Source organism: Nicotiana sylvestris, chromosome 6 (assembly GCF_000393655.2).
Source record: "Nicotiana sylvestris chromosome 6, ASM39365v2, whole genome shotgun sequence".
Lineage (NCBI taxonomy): Eukaryota > Viridiplantae > Streptophyta > Magnoliopsida > Solanales > Solanaceae > Nicotiana > Nicotiana sylvestris.
In genome coordinates this window covers 144,418,990-144,441,264 of record NC_091062.1, presented here as the reverse complement: position 1 = coordinate 144,441,264, position 22,275 = coordinate 144,418,990, and the positions used below count along the sequence as shown (strand labels likewise).

The following is a 22,275-nucleotide window of genomic DNA, read 5'->3' as shown; positions in this document are numbered from 1 at the left end:
AAAAGTACTTATCAAAATAAGCTGATTTTTGCATCTTCGCCAAACAGGCTATAAGCCGACGCTTGGTTTGCCTCATTTTTTTTGAGAAATTTTCGTAAAGCACTATCTTTTAGTAGTAATTAGCCATCTATAGATACTATTTGCTATATTACGGATTGTAGATACGTTTTCTCTTGTTATAAGATGTATTAGATGTATTTAAGCTAATGTATTCATGAATACAATAGCAAAATAGGCGTGAATCAGGGAAGTCCAGCTAATCATTTATTGTATTCGAGTGTATTCGACTGTATTCATGGCGTGAAATATGGGATTACAGCTGGACAGATTATTGTATTCGACTGTATTCACAGCGTGAAACAGGGGATTACACTGTTTTTGAACGGAAAGTGAATCAATTAACATAATAGACTCCTAATATAACTCAACAAACTCAATTATAACACATAAATTTTGTATTTCCTTGTATAAAAAAGATTCTCAACCGAAAAATACCCCAAAAACATAGCAATCTTCAGAGAAATTATATAATACATCTGAATACATAAATTATATTAATTAAAAAAATATATGAATACATTCACGGCATATAGCGAGACAGTGAATACAATGAAATACATAGAATACAGCGGGATACATTGAAATACAATGAAAAAAAGACAGTGCATACAATGAAATACATGGAATACAGCGAGATACATTGAATTACTTAAAAAAAGACAATGAAATATATGAAAATACAGCGTGATACGTTGAAAATACACTGAAATATATTAACAGAAAATCAAGTTGCTCAGCCCCAAACTCCGTCGTCTTTGTTCAAGAACAAACCCTAATTTCCGACGAATCTCATCCTCCCCACCTCCACCAACACCCTTATTTTCTTTAAACACATCACCACTCTCTTTTTGTTCTTGTTTAGCCCAAGACCCATCATCAAGAACATGCGTTTGTATACCCTCAACACTTTCTATGTCTTCATTGAACAGTGATTGATCAGTTTCAGAAGAAAGTTTCCACAAATCAGAAGATGATGGCTCTGAATCTTTGCCATTGTTGTTGTTACCTGTGGAGAGGAAATGGGAGTTGTTGGAGAAGAAACATGGCTTGGGAATGGGTAAAGAGGATATAGTGGAAATGGGTTTAGGGTTTAATAAGTGGGTTTTGGAAGGAAGCAGGGTTAAGAGTCGGAGGTGTGAGGATTTGGAGATGAAACGAGAGAGCATTGTGGAGACTTGACAAACAGAAACAGAGGAAGATGGCGGCGAGCGGAGCCCTCAGTTGTGTTTTTAGGGAATGAGGGAAGAGAATGACATGTATCAAAGTAGAGAGAGAAAGAAAATAGTGTAACTGAATAGCGTATTTAGTGGCTTAGGGATAAGAGGTAATCAAAATTAGATATTTTGCTATAAACATTAAAAGGTATCTATAGAATATAATTTTTTTAAATGGTATTTATTTAAAATAAATAAGGTGTTAACCTTTGCTATAGGAGGTAAAAATTCATATTTGTTTTTGGTTGACAACTTCAATATTAAACAGTTGATGCTTCATTATTGGACTTGGACACACCTAAGTGTCTCAAATGAGCTTGAATAATAAATAAGTTTACTGAACCGAACATGAGAAGAGGGTGTACGAACACTGCAATTAAGAGTTGTACCAAAATCAAAATAAAGTGTACTATAATGTTTGGCCCTTCTCCTTCCTGATTAAACACGTGTAATACACGTGTAGCTCTCCAGCTACATACAACAGTAACAAGACTCCTTCAAGTTCAGAAACTCTTGGTTATTCAGATTCTCTCTCACTAGTATATTTACCCGCTTGATGCGCGGATCATTTTAAACAAAAAAGAGCATAGAAAAATATTAAAAAGAAATATATATTACAGACTATATTTAGTGACTGCAATAAAAAAAATTAAATGAAAAGAAAAATAGGTGAATTCTATCGGGTTATGTCTATGAATTTGTTGTTAGGGACCATCAATCCTCAAAAGCTATTTTAACATACCTGAGAAATGATACGTCAATATTTGGCTTTAAAAGGATTAGTCCACATGAAAATGCATAAACTTTTGACTCAAGTAGAAACACAAAGGACATCACATTTGGTTAAAATCTTATTTCAGCTCCTGTCTCGAACGAAGGTTAATATGGGTGCACCAACTTGCACAAAATATTATTTTAAGTAGCTCCAACAGAAACCACATAGTGGTTTTAATCTTGATAAATTCTCATCCTTCAAAGTAGGCCACACGCAACAAATAGAACATGTGCAATAGCAAATATAATGGCTAAACAATAGCCTGAAAAAATCATCCCTCGAGAAATACTCAAGTCCATAATAGGACACTACAATTCTCTTAAGTAACCAAGTAATAATCAACAAAAATATTGCACCTCTAATCAATGGTTTAACGCAAAAATAAAAATGCCAATACTAAAGAGATAATGACACAGGTAATTACTTTTGTTGATATGAAAATAACAATATTTGATAACAAGTAATTACACTACCACCAAACTGCAGAGCTACATGATGAATAATCTTTTCTCCCTTGCTCCTCATTTCGATCAGATAACCAAATAACAAATTTTCCCAGCCGTGAGAACAAATTAACAATTCGAACATTAATTGGAGAAGTCATCAACAATGTATTAGTGACTTTGATCATACATTTCCTATCAAAGTAAAATAGAACAGAATCAAATAATTAAGTAGTAGAACTTAGGAGTTAGCATATTGAGAAAGAATCTTGTTGTATCACAACAGTAAAAGACAAACAAAAAAAATGAGTAGATCGATTAGCACTCAAAATATGAGTATATGAAAACATCTTAGACATTTGAGTAATGCGGAAGAAATATTAGAAACGTATATATATTGCAGACTAAATTTATCGACCGTATTAAAAAAAATAAAAAAATAAACCAAAAGACAAATTAAACCACACTTTCAATTTCCTCGCCGAGAATGGATTCAGTCAGTTTCCTTTCTTTTCATATATTGACGTTGCATTTTATAATAAAAGCATTTCTTTCCTACTCCTCAATAACAGTTGTACAATTGGCACCTAAATTCTATCTTCATGACTCATACTCAGACATGTTAAAAAATAACAGTATCTTCCCACTTTAATGAGTATCCTCCAAAATAGCAATTTGTAGACTAATGTGTTTACTACTTCTGAACATGACTGAGGTACTTTGACTATTTAAGAAAAGGTAAAAAAATTCACCTTCGCAATATTCTTTTTCTTAACAATAACCTTGAACATGAATTTTTTATAAAGAATATCGTCCAGTTCAGTTGGATAAGACCAATCAGCATCCCCAATTGAGGTCTACACCAAATTTCCGAGGTTAGAAATATTATAATTGACAACTAAATTAAGTTTAGTATTGTACCTCAACTAATCCTTCTTTAAGTTCTTTTGCGGACTTCCCTATAAGCTGCATAGCGTCGCGATTCCAAAGCAATAATGAGATAAAAGCGGTTCCATCCATAACACGAACTTGAAGCCTATACCTGCAACTCAATTTTGATTAACTTTATGCATATTTTTTTTATAAAAATTATATATATATATATAAGTAATTACCTATGAGTAATATAACATGCTTCTTCATTGCATTTCTTGCAAAAGTATGTAGTACCAACTTTGTCAACCTTTTTAGTACACTTGTTGCATGCCAAGTATGACCATCCTCGGTCAAGTTCCAAATTCACCAATTTTGCCGCAATCCAATAGCTACATTCCTATTTAAGATAAAGAAAAAATTATTGTAAATGCAAAACAAAACATAAGGTACATATAATATTATAGTAAATTAAACTCATTTGCATGCACTTAACTAAATAATTATTTAAACAGTACAATTCCTTTGTCATTGTAAATGCAAAACAGAAAACATAAGGTAAATAAAATTGTAACACTAAATTAAACTCACATGCGTACACTGAACTAAATCCCTAATAGTTTTAAACAGTATAATTCCTTTGTCTAACTCATCTCTAACAGAGTAACTTTGTTGTGAACTTGTCTGAGTGATCCGCTCAAAGTTTGATTGACGTACTGCCAGGAATCTACATAAGTCGAAAATTGTTATTTGTCAATACTGTTTTTATATTTTTTGTAAATATAGAAAAGAATTGTACACTTGACAAACCTGGATTTAAACTCAGTTGATTGCGGCAGCGTAGGATTAATCCATATCTTTGTCTGATACCAACAGCTACGCACTGAGTAATTACCTGTGAAGCAGATTTACTATAATTATAAATCTGAAATTATATAATATTTATAAACTAAAATTGAAAAATACATGTAATTAATGGTAAACCTCGAAATTTTTGAGCTTTCATATGTTGGAAAACAACAATCAAAGGTTTATCTGTAGATTCAGTCAAGTGATGTTGAATTTGATCCACAAGTTCACTCCATAAGGTTGCCAAAATCCTGTTCCTCTTATACGTTTTATGGTAAAACTTAATCAACAACAATATATGTAGTTTTATTGTAAAGTATTATTTTTTATTTGCGAATGACTTACTGATCATCCTCGAGTACAACATTAATAAAGACACTTTGGTCGTCTCCTTGTTTGTAGGTCTTAACATCTTCATAGGTCACAACCTGGCCAACAACATCTATAAATATAATAGTTAGTAACATAGTTTTACAAAACCTACCATTTAAATAAAAAGGAAAAGAAGACTTATCGAATAATTCTGTCTCATCGACATCATGTTGATTTGTTAGTTGGTCAAAAGGACGCAAGTTAAAGATGTTCATATGAAATCCAGGATCAGTTGTTTCCTCAACAAATGTCTTTTGTGTAAATGTCAGCCTCAAGTTGTGTGTCGTAGTCCTCAACTTCAAATTATTTAGTCCGACAACAAAGTAGCTCATACGATATAAGCGAAGTTCCTGTATCTTGTTCCTAAAAAACTTAACAACATACTTTTCGATTGAAGCATGTATACGATCACCCTACAAAATCATATTCCTTATTAGTGCATAATTATGAAGCCAACATTAAGAGACAGAAAGATGAATACCTGTAGTACACATATTTCACATATAAGCGTAGTTTATGTATGTTCATCCGATGATAGTCTAAGCAAAGCAACCAATATGTAATATATATGCCAGTTGATATAGTTTTAAATGTCCCATAAAGATTTTCGCACTTTGTTAAATTCATCTTCTTAGATACTTTCCAAAATTCCAAGTTGATATAGTTTTAAATGTCCCGTAAAGATTTTAAAGTTGTCTTAGTCATTTAGAGCATGTTGAATTTCGGTAAATGTATAACAAAAGTTGGAACTATTAGTACCAATTAAAGGAAGAAAGCCTTCTTCATTATAGGGAATAATTGGGTCACTTCCAGTTATCTAATCTCATAAGAGAAAACAATTGTATTTTTTGATAATTGCTTAAAAAAATCTATTTTCCTAAAGCATCTCATCTTACATTCAAACTTTGTTAGACAACCATCCTCTCTGTTGCAACTTTCATTTGACTTCTCTTCTCAGGTTGAATTAAGCCATTCTTTACCCTTCTCGAGGAGCATCCACTTTTGTAAGTTAGTGATGTTCTCTCCGTCTCATCCTCAATATTGTATTTCCAAATCTCAAGACCATTATTTTTTTTTTTCATATTAAGACACCGTTCACTAATATGCATAAAGTAAGTAAAAGAATGAGGCAAAAATAACATGTTACCTTCGAATCCTGTAAAACCAATTCAATTGAAAGCGGTATTTCCGGCTTAAATCGATCCGGGATTATTCACATTTGAACGACTCTAACTTTGAGATTCCATTGCATCGAGTTGCCTGAAATTTGTTTGATATCATGAAGTTGTGTATCCATAATTGCAAAGCAATTTTAATCAGACTGAGTAGATAAAATAGGAAGTTGAAAAGGATTCAAAAATATAAAGTGCACAAATCAATCAGTTATGGAGATGTAGATAGAATAGGGAGTTTTGGTTGGAAGCCCACGTTTGGGAGCACGATCAATCGTGGGTTTTTAACTGACTGCTTTCTTGCGTTTTTTCTCAGTGATGGGCAGTTGCTGATTAAAAAACAAAAACTAAGAAAGTGTGAGGGTTTTATTTTTTTTATAAAAGCCAATCAAAAAAGGGGAGGAGTTCTATTTTTAATAGGTAAGTGTAATAATAAATAATAAATAATAAATAATAAATAATAAATAAATGAATAGAATAACTCAAAAACTCAATCGTGGGACACGATCAGTCGTGAGGTTTAGGATACTGTTTTCTTTGTTTTAATTTTTCTTTTTTCTTTATAAAAATAATTGGCAAATTTGAGTGGGTAGTTTTTATTAGAAAACGGCCAACAATAAAAGTGGGAGTTGTTTTTTTCTTTTTGTAATTTCCAAGTATAATACATTAACTGCCAAAATATTGGAGGAAGTATACAATCTATCTGAAATTCGTAGGTTGCAAGTTTATTTTCCTGATTTGTAGTTTAAATTAATTTTGAACTCCAACTATTTTGGAGATTTGTCTTAAAGTTTGACATGTGTTGAATTGTGGGTATTCCACTTGGCACCCTATTATAGTTTTGCCTTTGTTATTCTATATAGATAGATTCGCTGCTATCTACTCTACAATTACCGTCTCCTTCTTGGGTGAGTTTCCTACTCACTCACTGATTAAATATGTATCTCTTTTTGGGTGAGTTTCCTAATTTTTATCGGCGTTTCTCTTTCTTCATTCTTTTAGTGTCGAATCCTTGTGTTTTGCTTAGTTACTTCTCGCTGTTCTTTACTCTTTCAAAAGTAAAATTTTTCTGTTGATGGTCTGAGATGGTATTTTATGGCATGACTCTTTGCTATATAGTTTGAAAAAGGTAGGTTGGGGGCTTCCTGCTTCCAATTTGTACACGAAAATTCATGCATATCCCTTTAATCAATCATTTTAATTTCAAACTTCTATATTTCTCAATTTGAGCTCAATTTTATCTCTGCTGTGTTATTTTATTCTGTTCTGGTGAGTTTTTCTCGATTCCTACTTTTTTTTGTTGGGAATAAATCCCTTACCAAAATAATATTCACGGTAATAAAGCGGAATAATAATGTAGCACCGAGATACGGTAATTAACAAGAATAAAAGAGTAACAATGACACCAAAATTTTTACGTGGAAAACCCTTCTGAATAAGGGAAAAAACCACGACCCCGAGAGGAGCAACTGATATCACTATAGTAAGGAATTTTACACTTTGTAGGTCGGAGGTAAATACTCCAAAGACCACTACAACACTCAAAAGAAATAACCCTCTTTTGATATTCTCACCTCACTACAATATCGCTCACTCTCTATTTTCCTCACAGACTATTTTCTTATACCTTGTCTGTGAAACCTCACTCTTTCTTTCTCTCTTTGTTGGTGTGAAGAAATGAGAGTTGAAGCTCTCCTTTTATAGCCAAAGCTTCACCCTCTAAAGCCTACAATATTTGACAATTTACACACACTTTTCACAATTCAACAAAGTTGGCTACCAAACCAAAGAAATTCAACAAGGTTGGCTACCAACCAAACCAAGTCAACAAGGTTGGCTACCAAACCAAAGAAAACTCTTATTAGGCACATGCCTAATACTTCTTCAATGAGATGGACATCATCAATCTCCCCCTCCAGTCTCATTCATCTAGAGGAGGTAGCACTGTCTTCTAGTTTGAGTGCATGCCGACAAGTTCTTTGCATAGCTCGAACTTGTTCCTTGGTACCACCTTGGTCAGCATATCTGCGGGATTCTCACTTGTAGAAATCTTCAAGACTTTTAGAGATTCATCATCTACCATTTCTCGAATCCAATGATATCTCACATCAATGTGTTTGGTCCTTGCATGGTACATAGAGTTCTTGCTAAGGTCTATTGCACTTTGACTGTCACAATAGACGACATACTCCTTCTGATGCAATCCAAGCTCTTGAAGGAATCGCTTGAGCCATATCATCTCCTTGCCAGTTTCTGTAGCGGCAATGTACTCTGCTTCAGTTGTTGAAAGTGCAACGCACTTCTGCAACTTAGACTGCCATGATATAGCTCCCCCTGAAAATGTAAATAAATATCCAGTAGTAGATTTTCTGTTGTCAATGTCACCTGCCATATCAGCATCTGTATAGCCCTTCAAGATTGGATCAGATCCTCCAAAGCACAAACAATCTCCCGTGGTACCTCTCAGGTACCTGAGTATCCACTTGACTGCTTCCCAATGTTCCTTTCCAGGATTTTCAAGAAACCTGCTGACAACACCAACTGCGTGAGCAATATCAGGTCTAGTACATACCATTGCATACATCAAGCTTCCGACTGCTGAAGAATAAGGAACTTTAGCCATGTTCCCTTTCTCCTCCACTGTTGTAGGACACATCTTCTTACTCAACTTTAGATGACCAGCAAGAGGTGTGCTGACTGGCTTAGCATTCTTCATGTTGAAGCGTTCTAGTACACGTTCAATGTACTTCTCCTGAGATAGCCACAACTTTCTACTTGTTCTCTCTCGAACTATCTTCATCCCTAGAATTTGTTGTGCTGGGCCCAAGTCCTTCATATCAAATGACTTGGACAGATCTCCTTTCAACTTTGCTATCAACCCCTTGTCTTTTCCTACAATTAACATGTCATCCACATACAACAACAATATAATAAAGTTATTCTCAGAAAATCTTTTGAAGTATACACATGGATCAGAATAGGTCTTTAGGTATGTTTGACTTTTCATGAATGAATCAAACTTCATGTACCACTGCCTTGGTGCCTGCTTCAATCCATAAAGACTCTTATTCAATTTGCACACCATGTGTTTCTTTCCAGCTACTTCAAATCCTTCTGGTTGCTCCATATAAATCTCCTCTTCCAAATCTCCATGAAGAAATGCAGTTTTCACATCCAACTGCTCCACTTCAAGATCTAGGCTAGCTGCTAAGCTCAAAATTGTTCGAATAGAAGTCATTTTAACAACGGGGGAGAAAATTTCGTCAAAATCAATACCTTTCTTCTGTTCGAAGCCTTTAACCACCAATCGAGCTTTGTATCTGACCAGCTTGCCATCTCCATCTTTCTTGAGTTTAAAGACCCATTTGCATTTGAGTGGTCTTTTACCCTTTGGAAGTTCAACCAGCTTGTATGTGCCATTTTTCTGTAGAGATTCCATCTCTTCTTGCATAGCTTTCATCCACTGGTTCTTTTCTGGATGGGACAACACCTCCTTAAGACTTTCTGGCTCCCCCTCATCACTGATGAGGACATACTCTGTGGAAGGGTACCTGCGTGACTCTACCCTTGGCCTCTCTGATCTCCTCAGAGGTTGAGGTTGTTCTTCTCCCTGAGTGGGGTGCTCCACTTCCTCGACACCTTCATCAAGTTGCTCCCCCTGCTCAATAACCTCACCAGGTTGCTCCCCCTGCTCGGCAACCTCGTCGGTCGTACTTTCTGCACTTGTGGGATTGTTAGAAGTAGAAGGAATAGTAACAAAGTTAGGAATTATACCATTCTTCGCCTTTTCTGACATATCAGCAGCAGTTCCAACTTCACTTTCTCGGAAGACTACATCTCTGCTTCTGATGACCTTCTTCTTTACAGGATCCCACAGTCTGTACCCGAACTCTTCATCTCCATATCCGATAAATATGCAGGGAACAGATTTATCATCCAGCTTTGTTCTCTGCTCTTTTGGTACATGTGCAAAAGCTCTGCAACCGAACACCTTCAGATGCGAGTAGGACACCTCCTTGTTGGTCCAGACTCTCTCTGGGATTTCAAACGCCAACGGAACTGATGGACTCCTATTGATCAGGTAACAGGCTGTCTGAACTGCTTCACCCCAGAATGACTTAGGCAGTTTAGCCATTCTGAGCATGCTTCTCACCTTCTCCACAATGGTGCGGTTCATCCTCTCGGCTACGCCATTGTGCTGTGGGGTTCCAGGAACTGTCTTTTCATGTCTGATCCCATGACTTGAACAATACTCTTCAAATTCCCTTGAAGTGTACTCACCTCCATTGTCACTTCGGAGACGCTTTAGCTTTCGACCCGTCTCCCTTTCTACTAGAGCATGAAACTTCTGGAAAACTTGAAACACCTGATCTTTGGTTTTCAAAATATAAACCCATAATTTTCGTGAAGCATCATCAATAAAAGTAACAAAATATTTGTTACCGCCCATTGATTCAATTTCCATTGGGCCGCAAACATCAGAATATACTAAATCAAGTATATTCAATTTTCTTTCAGACGATGTCTGAAATGAGACTCTATGCTGCTTACCAAATAAACAGTAGTCACAAGGTTTTACCGTTGTACCTTTGGCATAAGAAATGAGTGATTTCTTGGCAAGAATCTGCAATCCCTTCTCGCTCATATGACCCATTCTTTTGTGCCACAAATCTACAGAAATCTCATCTTGTGCCGCGTTCAATTCACCTTGGCATATTTCTGCATTTGTCCTGTACAACGTGCCACGAGCAACTCCCTTTGCAATCACCAATGATCCCTTAGTGAGTCTCCACTTTTGATTTGCAAAATAGCTCTCGTATCCATCTCGGTCTAAAGCAATTCCCGAGATCAAGTTCATCCGTAAATCAGGTACATGCCGCACATCCTTTAGAACCAATGTGCATCCGACATTTGTCTTGATACAAATGTCACCAATCCCCGCAATCTTTGAGTAACTTGTGTTACCCATTTTCACTGTGCCGAAATCACCTGCTACATATCTGCAAAAAAGATCTCTTACCGGTGTGGCATGGTGAGATGCCGCTGTGTCAACCACCCATTCCGACTCTGAACCTGACAGGTGCATGCATTCCTCTTCCTCATTTATAAAGAGGACAACATTATCATTATTTTGCACCATGGCGGCTGTGTTGTCGTCATTCTTCTGGCCACTGGTTTCACCTTTGCCCTTCCTTGGATTTGGGCAATCTCTTTTGAAGTGACCTGGTTGATTACAGTTGTAGCAATTTCTGACTCTTGATTTGGATCGGTTCTTTGACTTCCCACGAGCTCCGGATCTACCATAGTTGTTCGAACTCCTTTGATAACTCCTGCCTCTACCTTCTGTGATGAGAGCCTGTCCTTGATTTTCAGGCTTCTTTCTCATCTTCTCATTGAGTAGAAGAGCCGATGTGACATCTTTCAACTCAATAGTAGTCTTACCATGCAGGATGGTTGTTGCCAAATTATCGTACGAAGATGGCAACGAGTTCAATAGCAAGATGGCTTTATCTTCTTCCTCGATTTTCACTCCGAGGTTGGCAAGCTGTGTGATTAGTCCGTTAAACACATTTAAATGTGACAAAAAATTCGTACCTTCACTCATGTGTAGGGCGTATAACTGCTTCTTCAGGTACAATTTATTTGTCAGCGTTTTGGACATGTATAGGCTTTCCAACCTTGTCCAAATTCCTCGTGCAGTGTCTTCATCAATGATGTTATTTACCACATCATCTGATAAGTGCAACCTAATTGCACTAGCAGCTCTTTCATCCAAGTCAGCCCAATCCTCAGCTTTCATGGTATCAGGCTTTTTGGAATCAACATCTAGAACCTTGTGTAATCCTTGTTGGATGAGCAGATCTCTCATCCTTCTTTGCCATGTTGAGAAACCGTTATCTCCGTTGAATTTTGCTACCTCGTACTTTACTCCGGACATTTTTATTTTTCACCAAGTATAGTACTACCGACAGTGAATAGTATTTCAGTGAACGAGCAGAACCTGTGCTCTGATACCAGTTGTTGGGAATAAACCCCTTACCAAAATAATATTCACGGTAATAAAGCGGAATAATAATGTAGCACCGAGATACGGTAATTAACAAGAATAAAAGAGTAACAATGACACCAAAATTTTTACGTGGAAAACCCTTCTGAATAAGGGAAAAAACCACGACCCCGAGAGGAGCAACTGATATCACTATAGTAAGGAATTTTACACTTTGTAGGTCGGAGGTAAATACTCCAAAGACCACTACAACACTCAAAAGAAATAACCCTCTTTTGATATTCTCACCTCACTACAATATCGCTCACTCTCTATTTTCCTCACAGACTATTTTCTTATACCTTGTCTGTGAAACCTCACTCTTTCTTTCTCTCTTTGTTGGTGTGAAGAAATGAGAGTTGAAGCTCTCCTTTTATAGCCAAAGCTTCACCCTCTAAAGCCTACAATATTTGACAATTTACACACACTTTTCACAATTCAACAAAGTTGGCTACCAAACCAAAGAAATTCAACAAGGTTGGCTACCAACCAAACCAAGTCAACAAGGTTGGCTACCAAACCAAAGAAAACTCTTATTAGGCACATGCCTAATACTTCTTCAATGAGATGGACATCATCAATCTCCCCCTCCAGTCTCATTCATCCAGAGGAGGTAGCACTGTCTTCTAGGTTCTCTGTTCCCTTGGATATTTTCGTCTTGGACCTTCAGATGTATGTTTTATTTGTACACTGATGGACCAGATGTGTTTGATAATATGCCTAAATCAACTGAACTTAGATTTTATCCTATTGTTGGGAAGGATATAATATGTTATTCCATGCTCTCTCAGTATTTTCTCCTTTGTTTTAGGTTTGGGAATGAAGAATTGTGAATACAGTATAGTGCTTTGGAGTCTAAAGAGTATTTGATTAAGAAAAGTTGGATAAAGGATTGGTATTTTCCATTAGGATCTAATTCGATATTGAATTTTTTTCTTTATCTGATTAAGGAATCTGTGATAGAGGATTTAGAAGTTGACATTGGAATCTAATGAGATCTGGTATTGAAATATATTACAAATCTAACTAAGAAAAGAAAAGAAAATGAAATAAAAGAAATAGTAATTTGCACAAAGTCCACCTAGAGAACCTTTTTATTCTTTTATTTGGTCTTTGGTGTGGCTTGGTTAACTTTTGTTGACGTTTTGTGTGTAGGTATGCTTGCATAGTTGGTTTAAAAAATGAAGGATCATTGTTTAAGATACATAGTGGCTATTTTTTCAGATTTCTAATGACAATACCAAATTATTATCCAATGAAATTATAAGCCTCTTTTCAGCTATCCACATTCTTGATAGAACAAATCAGAATGAATTTCAAAAGAAACGAGTAAAATAATACAGAGACATACCAGATCTCCTTCGCGGAACTGCATATCACTGTCAACTCTCTATGTTCACTTTTAGGTAATGTAAGAAATTCAAGATTATTCTACATAGTATCACAAGGGAGAATTCCAACATAACTAATTTTTTCTGAATAGCAGATAGATAGACGTTTCAAAATTCAACTCTTAATCTCGACATGTTAAAAAGATTAAGAAATAATTAGTAAGAAGTATAGAATATATTTTATAGTGTATATATATTATATGCTTTATTTAAAGGGAAGTCTTTACATTACTGGACAAATGGTGGAAGCTGGAAATTCTACACTATGTCATGCCGCAACCATATATAAAAGCTCTAGAAGTGGATTCTCTTAAGCATATTCCAGTTATGAAGTCATGATTTGACAGGTTTATGAGCAAGGTAACATAACTTCAGTTTACCAGCTTTGTGCTGGCATGTGGTTTGATTCCGATGAAACGAAACCTAGATGAAATTTTTTTGTAGCTCCGGGAGGGGGAACTGCTTATTATTGAAGTTGAAATCCCTAGAATTCCACCAAGCTTTTTCCTTCCCCAACTGAGTTTAAGTTACCGAGCTTTCTTTCTCTAGGCCTTTATTGCTTGCCCAATACCTTTTTTAAAATTTCCTATGTTCTTGTGCTTGGTTAATATTTGCTATTTAAACATTCAGTGCGTGGATTGAGCTTAGAAATTGCATTTCTAAAGTAGTGCATTTTTTTTTAAATGTATATCGTGCAGTTCTATGGTGAGAGAGATGGGTAAATGCATACATCGATGGCTTTCACAAGTCTGACAGTTGTAACTATACCAATATTTGTGAGTTCTATGAATCTCTTGCTTGGTAGTTTGTTAGTGTTGTTCCTCTGTACTTGTAAATAATGATTCTGAAAATTAGAACGTTAGCTTATAAACGTAAATATAAATAAAAAACAGAAATTAATTCGAGCCCACTGAATTCACAGTGTTTCCTTAAGGAATTTAATCCCCTCCTAGTACCCAAGGTTATAGATTATTTCCTCCCAGGATAGAACGAATTACACACTGGTGTAGCGGTACTTCAAACCCCAGTGTTTCAACGAACACAAAGTTCGGCAACAAATCACACTTATGGATGCTTTGTTTGTAGTTAAAAACAATGCAGAATAAGGAGGACAACTCAGAAGTCGAATGGAAATTCTGAGAGGAAGGAATGCAAAGTATAGCCAATGTTGAATTCTTACTGAAGAGAATATCAAATTGCAATTCGTTTTTCCAGTGTATACGCAGTGTATACAGAGTGTATATCCAGTATATGCAGAGTGTATATCCAGTGTATACAGAGTGTATATTAAGTGTATACAGAGTGTTTCAAGTGTTTTTTCCGATGTGTTCTTCTTTCTCTCCAACTTATGCTCTATTTATAGCAGTTATTTGAGAGAAATCCGCCCCTTCCATGGTGCAACAAGCACTAGATCATGGAGAAAGCACTTACATGGTGGTATATACACTTGCTTGGTGGGAGGAACACTTGCACCATTGTGGGAGGTGCACTAGGCTGCATTGTTGCTTAGTGTTGCAACACAATACACGGATTGGAAAACATCCGTTACAAACACGGATTATATCACGTTAATATTCACTATTAACAAATAAATTTGGTCCAAAAAATTAATCAATCGATCGATCATTTGACCAAATCCGAATCCAAATCCCATTTCCCATTCACTCTAATTTTAAGACTATTTCATCTTAAACAAAAACTCAACAATCCCCCACATGAATGGGGAATGGCTATATCATGGAAGTATGCATGAAAAACTTGTGTGATTTGCAAACAAGAATTAATTGCATCTGGATAAGTAGGTTTCCCTTTGAACTTTCCGTAGTGAACTTATGTCGGATATACTCGGTCAATCGGTAGATTTGATATCTTTGAACCGTCGAACTTTAGTGTATACCTAGACAACCATAAGTCACACAATCAATCCCTTAACCGTCTTTGGTTCTCATTGTTGTGTTCGTTTCAGCCATGAACACTGCCTGGTTTCAAAGAGCTATCTTTTGTAGTCTTACACTCTTACTTTTGAAATTGAATCTTGATATTATCCAGCTTATTGTGTGATATAAATTGGGGGACTTTGGATTTTCAGCTCTAAAAGGAGTTCTATGTCATCTGTCAATATGGAGAAACCACAAACTATCATTTCGCGGTGAGCTAGAGCATGTACAAGAGCTGCCATGGTTTAAAAAGCATTGTTAGAGGATGAGAAGGCCCAAAAACTTGCTCTGCAGCATTGTCTAGAAGTTGTAAGCTCATGAAATCTTTAAATTTTCATCTACCGTATCCACACACACACATATATATAATTTTTCAGCCCTGTTAATTGAATAACTCCTACCTCTTTTACATAATCTTTTGCAGCATGCAAAATCAAGTGTGACTTGCTCTATTGGTTTATTATGTAGGAATATAAAAAAAGAAAATCTTCTTTTTACTCTGTTCTGCACTTTCTAGATAACTTTTTAAAGTGCCTTAGTTTCAATAGGCTAGATTATTCTTTTTGGTTGTGGCATATTCCCTGTTCTTAAGAATAACTTGAAGCAGAGTACAAAGATATTTTATACTGGTGGTAATCAGTCATTAAGAAGTTAGGAGGATGGTTATGCTGATTTTAGCAATTTTGCATTGCCCTCAATGTTTTAGATTTATGCAATGTGTCATTTTCTTGAAGTTGTTTCAACAGTTTTTGCCATAAACAAAGAACAATCTTTACTCATTCTAAATCTTACTTAGTGGAGGTAGCATGTCAATACTAATTATTCTGTTTGCACCATATTCTGTCATCTTGCTCTATTGGTATATTAGGAGTACTGTAACCCTCCTTCACTATATTTTCTTTCCAATACGGAAAAGAAAGAAGAAAAGACCATTTATCAATTGCAACACATACTGCTACTACAACAGTTAAACACTAGAATAAAATGTAATATCTTAAATTTACTGATTGTTTAAAATATACTTATTTCTGTGAGGGAAAATGTGTTAATTAGAGATATTCATTACTGCGCCATGTGTAAGACACGTACTGTAATTAACATACATTTGACATTCAAATTCACATAATTGTAGTATCAGCATAATCAGCTCAAAAGTGAGAAGAAAAAATAATGTCAGAGTATGTCACATGGTTAACTATGGCTCCTAGTTGCAAAATGTTTAGTGTCAGCACCCTGCTGGATGATGGTGATATCTGTGTTGGTTGCCTTTTTTTCTATGCCTCTCATAGATGCATGACTCTTTTAAGTGTTATAAATCTTTGTATATGATAATTTGGTAAGTGAAAAAAGGATTAAGTAACGTAGGACTATTTCTTTAATTAAAAGTTGAATAGCTGGAATGGAACTTCATGTTCCAGCGGTAATATTGAGTTAGAGTATGTGTTACCCCAAAAAAAGTGTTAAGAGTATTTGGTAATCTGTCCTTATCTTTTGCTTTTGAAATGTAGTTGCTATAACAGTCACAGTGAGGCACTAAAGCACTTCAGTTCAGCTGGATCACAGACAACCAATTGAGACGCTGCAAACATACCTTCTACTTTATAACTCACCAATATCTACACTCTACACACCTGTCATTCTTATTTCTTTTGGTTATTAATGTTTACTTATTTCATGAAGGTACTGCAAAGCTACTTTATATTCCATGATTTTTGGCAAAGTCTGGCTACGAAGCTTTGGACTACCGCTCTTGATCATAGAAAATGATGAAGTCTGACGTGCTTGTGATGTCTTTGTAGATGTAAATATTTCTTTATGGTTTTTGGTATACTTGTGATTTTTGCACATATTGTAGATAAACCTATCCTATTATGCCAATGATGTTTGTTTGGAATTTGTATAGAAAAGTATCATGTTCTGCCTATAGTACAAAGTTTTGGGCAATAATTTATTTTGATTTTATTAAGGGGAGGTTTTCTATGAGTATCAGAACATATGGTTCGGTTAATAATTTTAGCTATATATAGTTCAGTCCATAGTTTTAAGTTTTTTACTGCGTTCTTATCATTACTACCTCAAAACAACATCTTATTAGCCATATACCAACGAAATTGCTCCAAGGTGCACCCACTTGATTTCCAATCAATTGAGAGTGTCGGTTTACGCAAGCTTCTTAAAGTTAGTATTCTGTAGGCCTAATCTTCTCATTTCTTCGTAAATCTCGGGGAGAATATAGTATGTATACAAATATTTGTTGAGCACGGGCAATGCACATCTAGTTAATGTAAAATTGGATTGAAGAAAGAAGAATTAATCGTTTAGGTTTAGGGAAAAAAATGAAAACGAAGAATCAAAGCCGTGCAAAATGAAATCTTTTTGACAGCTTATATTATAAAAAAAAATCCTAATTTAATAAGCTTTGACCCTTTTCTCATATCACATGGGGCGATTTGCAGCCGTATTCTATTTTTATGCCACCTTTTAACTTATACCTTATTTTTAAAAACTATTGATTTTGTAACCAACTAACAAAAAATCCGTAATAATATGATCATTATACCCCTTCCAAAACATATAAAAGATGCATCAATCATACCTAGAATTAAATTCCAGATCTTCTTCGTATCTCCTCCATCAGTCCGTCTCTCCTGAGATCGCCTCTCGCAAACCAAATTTGAACCAGATTCAAATTCCAAATTCCAAATTCCAAAATACATTGTAAGTGTTCAAATTCATCTTCAGAATTCAAAATAGTTTTTGAATTACATGTTTTCTGATTGATTGATTGAAGTTGTTTGACGAACTTCACTGATATGCTGAATTTGCATTCTAAATCTATTTGACGATGAATTCTAACATTCTAATCCGACAAATATGCTAAAACAAGCTGAAGTTATTTAGTACATATCTAAAAAATTAAGCAAAACGAGCTGGCAAATAACACAACGAAGAAAAAATTATATTAAAACATTATATGAGTGTTTTAATATTTAAAACACCTATGCGCAAAAAACTTCGGCATAAGTGCCGAAGTTTTTTAGTTAATATTTAAAAATTTCAACAGGAGGAGCTGAAGTTTTCCTATTACACCGGGTAAAAACAAATAAAACATCAATAAAATTTCATATTGCACAAAAAACTTCGGCATAGGTGCTGAAGTTTTTTAGTTAATATTTACAAACTTCAGCAGGAGGAGCTGAAGTTTTCCTATTACACTCTGTAAAAAAAAATAAAACATCAATTAAAAGTTCATATTGCACAAAAAACTTCGGCATATGTGCTGAAGTTTTTTAGTTAATATTTACAAACTTCAGCAGGAGGAGCTGAAGTTTTTCTATTACACTCTGTAAAAAAAAAATAAAACATAAATTAAAATTTCATATTGCACAAAAAACTTCAGCACATGTGCTGAAGTTTTTTAGTTAATCTGTAAAAACTTCGGCTAATGGAACTGAAGTTTTCCTCCTGCACTATGTATTTTATTATCATTTTTTGGAAAAACTTCATACCAAAAAATGCTTATGTTTTCAGGAATATGTAAAACATTTTTCATATAATTTTTTGTATGCTGAAGTTTTTTTAGTTCATCTGCTAAAAATGCTTAATATTTTGTCGTGCAATATGTAATTTTCGGATAAGTTTTTGTTAATTGTTCTGTTATTTTCTAAGTTTAAAAAGAATTTTTAGTTCATGCTTGAAGTTTTCATCAATCACTGTGTATTTTATTATGATTTTTTGAAAAAACTTCATACCAAAAAATGCTTAATATTCGGATTAGTTTTTGTTAATTCCTGTTGAACTTATATAGTTCATTTCCTTTGCTATTTTTCGACTTTGAATAGAATTAATATTAAAAAACGCAAAAAAAAACTTAAAACAAAAATTGAATATTTCATTAAATATTAAAAAAGATAAATTAAACTATATAAATAACAAAAAGAAAAACTAATCGTCCATATCATCATCGTCGTCGTCACTACCAGATGGACGAGCATCTTCATCAGCAAGATTATCAAATCTTGCATACATCACAAACATATCAAGCTTGTTGTTAATTTCTTCTAGCTCCCTGTCGTACTTGTGTATGAGGTCATCCAGTTTCAGCTCAAAAGCCTCTATAATGTCTTGCTTGATTTCTTCCACTATTTGCCTGATGACAACATCCATTTTTTCCTTTTTGTATTTTATTATGTATGCTAAAATATATATGTTTGAGTGAATAAACTCACAAGGAATAGCGTGCTTATATAGGGGAAAAAACTTCTGCAAGGTATATGAAAAGGCAAAGAAGAATTTTAAACATTGTCTAATGAAAAACGTGCATGAATGTGATAGGAATGTAATTATTACACTAACACATACCCCCAACGCAATATAATTATTACTTTAATTGTGTAGGTTACTCCTGTATTCTATGCAATTAATGCTGAAACATGCTAAAGTTTGTTGAATTCATTTGCTAAAACTTCAGTCCAATGTGCTGAAGTTCTTTAGTTCATTTCTAAAATCTTCAGCACCTAATGAGCTGAAGTTGTTTTCCCTGCATTCATGAATCCCTGTCATACAGTTTTTTCAAAAAAACTTCAGCTGATATGCTGAAGTTATTAAGCTTATTTCTAAAAACTTCTGCACTTAATAAGCTAAAGTTTTCTGTGCAGCATTCATTAATTATGTCATACATCTTTTTCCAAAAAATTTCAGCAGAAAATGCCTAAGTGATTTAGTTCATTTGTAAAAACTTCAGCACAAACAACCTAAAAATTCTTCTGTTCACTTTCCTAATACTTTCCACTAACATGAATCTGCAGGATGAGTTCGATTTGCGTTGTTATAACTTTCAATGCGAGTTGGACTCCTGATTTCAAATACTTGGATCATGATACAAAACTTATTCTACTTAATAAGCACATATCATTCAATACTTTCCTGAAGAAAATTAGTGAAGTTGCAAATATTGATTCAACCAGATATGCACTAAAAGTATGGTTTGATATCAAACTAAATACAAGCAAAAGAATTCTTGTAACTTCAGATGAAGAACTCAGTACTGTATACATTTGCTTACAACTGATTCACCTTACAAGAATTGCCATTTCATCATTGAAAAAATACATCCTTCAAAATCTGCAGCATTCAAACAATCGCTTGCATATGCGATAGATTCAGAACCTTTTGCTGATTATCAACATGAAGTAGGACAACCAATAATGGAAGTAGACAACGAGCAACAACCTTCTAAAATTACAGCTACTTCAGAATATATAATGCTGCAACAATTACCCCCTCCTCCAATAAATTCATACCAGTTTGTCAATGACCAAGAAGAAGGACAACTAATAATGCAAATTAACAACCAACACACAATCCAACAAAGCTTTTTGTTACCTTCTGCAATGATAAGCAACAACTAAGATGAAGTAAACATGGAGCTTATACCGATAACATCAGATAGAATTGAAGAAATTGTTGAAAGTTCTTGTGCTTCTCAGAAATCAAGAAAAAGAGTGAGGAGAAAGCTGAAAGAATCTCCACCATGTAAAATACTTAGGCACGATGCGTTGCCTGAGGAAGTAAGAGTTGGATCAATTTTTGAGAACAAACAAAACATGACTAAATTTTTCTGCAGCTTCGAGATAAACCAGAAAGTTGAATTCACTGCTGTTAGATCATGTTCAAAGAGATACAAGATGAAATGCATCGTGGACAAATGTGGTTGGAATGTACGTGCTACCAGAATAAAAAATTTCACACTATTCAGGGTGATAAAATATCATAACATCCATGAATGCTCGGTTGATGCAAGAAAATCAGATCAGAAGCATGCTACATCAAATTTTTTAAGTGAACAAATTATAGAACATGTTCGAGACAAAAAGATAGAGGTTACACCAGCCTTTGTAGAAAATAAAATGAAAAAAAAATTTGGAATTGACATTGGTTATCACAAGTCATGGCGTGCTATTCAAAAAGCTATTGCTTGCATAAGGGGAACACCTGAAGAGAACTACCAGATTCTTCCTTCATACCTACACATGATGGTGGGTAAAAACCCAAGAACATACACAAGCATAAAAAGAGATGCGCAGAATAGGTAAGCAAAACAATACTAACCATCAGCCTGAAGTTTCAAATGTTCCTATTTGAAAAACTTCGCATCTTATGATTTGTTTTTTTTTTGTGTTTCACTGTACAGATTTGCTTACATGTTCTTTGCTCCTGCGGCATCAATAGCTAGTTGGTCCTACTGTAGACCTGTTATTGCAGTAGATGCAACGTTTTTAAAGTCAAAATATCGTGGTATTCTATTTGTTGCTGTATCAAAGGATGCAAACAATCAAATCTTTCCTCTATGTTTTGGTGTAGCAGATTCAGAAAACAATGAGGCATACATTTGGTTCTTCGGGGAAATGAAAAAAACAATTCAAGTCCATCGTGAACTGGTTTTCTTGTCAGATAGAAACCAATCGATCGCAAATGGGATTAGAAAAGTTTTTCCTGAAGCTCACTATGGTATCTGCCTCTATCACTTTGAGAAAAAGTTAAAGCAAAGACATGCAAAAGCCACGGTAATAAATCGTTTTCAAAGTGCTACAAGGTCATACAAACGTGAAGATTTTAATCAGTTAATGTCCCAACTCAAAAGTATTGACAAGAAAACATACAATTACATAATGGAAGAGCCTCCTGAGAGATGGGCTCGATCGTGGTTCCCACGGCGACGTTATGATATGCTAACAATAAACATGATAGAATCAATGAATTCCGTTTTACTAGAAGGGAGAGAAATGCCTATTTTAAGAATGTTAGATTTCATCCAAGAAAAGTTGGGAGAGTGGTTTTACGAACGAAGAAAAAAGGCAAATGAAACTTTTCACAGAGTATCAATATGGGCAGAAGAAGAGATGACTAAGAAGATGGACTTGGCTTGAAAAATATTTGTGAGTATATTTATTAACTTCAGCTTTTTATATTTGTTGCAGTATTTACTGCTTACATTTAAAAAATTTCATACTTTTTCATTTTGAAGCAAAAATATACTAATATAGTTTGTCTTAATTTTTTATTCCTTGTTAGGTGTTCAACCTTGAATCAATGTTGTTTAGAATAAATAGTGAAGGAATCGAATTCATTGTGGACTTAAAG

General features: G+C 34.7%; 2 protein-coding genes across 4 annotated transcripts; one reads left to right on the top strand and one right to left on the bottom strand.

Moving 5' to 3' along the window:
• Positions 1-2,386: 2,386 nt before the first annotated feature.
• Positions 2,387-5,941, bottom strand: LOC138872127 (replication protein A 70 kDa DNA-binding subunit B-like). Of its 3 annotated transcripts, XM_070150176.1 has the most exons (9): positions 5,734-5,941; positions 4,560-4,999; positions 4,350-4,471; positions 4,176-4,260; positions 3,957-4,092; positions 3,608-3,765; positions 3,414-3,534; positions 3,245-3,349; positions 2,387-2,687 (listed from the first exon to the last, which is right to left on the bottom strand). In XM_070150176.1, the coding sequence occupies exons 2-9, from the start codon at positions 4,916-4,918 to the stop codon at positions 2,664-2,666; spliced, it is 1,110 nt and encodes a 369-aa protein (XP_070006277.1). In that variant the 5' UTR covers positions 4,919-4,999; positions 5,734-5,941; the 3' UTR covers positions 2,387-2,663. The 3 variants fall into 3 exon arrangements, with proteins under 3 accessions (XP_070006277.1, XP_070006279.1, XP_070006278.1); XM_070150178.1 differs by lacking the exon at positions 3,245-3,349; XM_070150177.1 differs by lacking the exon at positions 2,387-2,687 and having other exon boundaries at positions 3,084-3,349; positions 4,350-4,465.
• A 14,614-nt stretch (positions 5,942-20,555) lies between these two features.
• LOC138871425 (uncharacterized) lies at positions 20,556-22,061 on the top strand. The gene is made up of 2 exons (XM_070149303.1): positions 20,556-21,223; positions 21,326-22,061. The coding sequence occupies exons 1-2, from the start codon at positions 20,556-20,558 to the stop codon at positions 22,059-22,061; spliced, it is 1,404 nt and encodes a 467-aa protein (XP_070005404.1).
• The last annotated feature ends 214 nt before the right edge of the window (positions 22,062-22,275 follow it).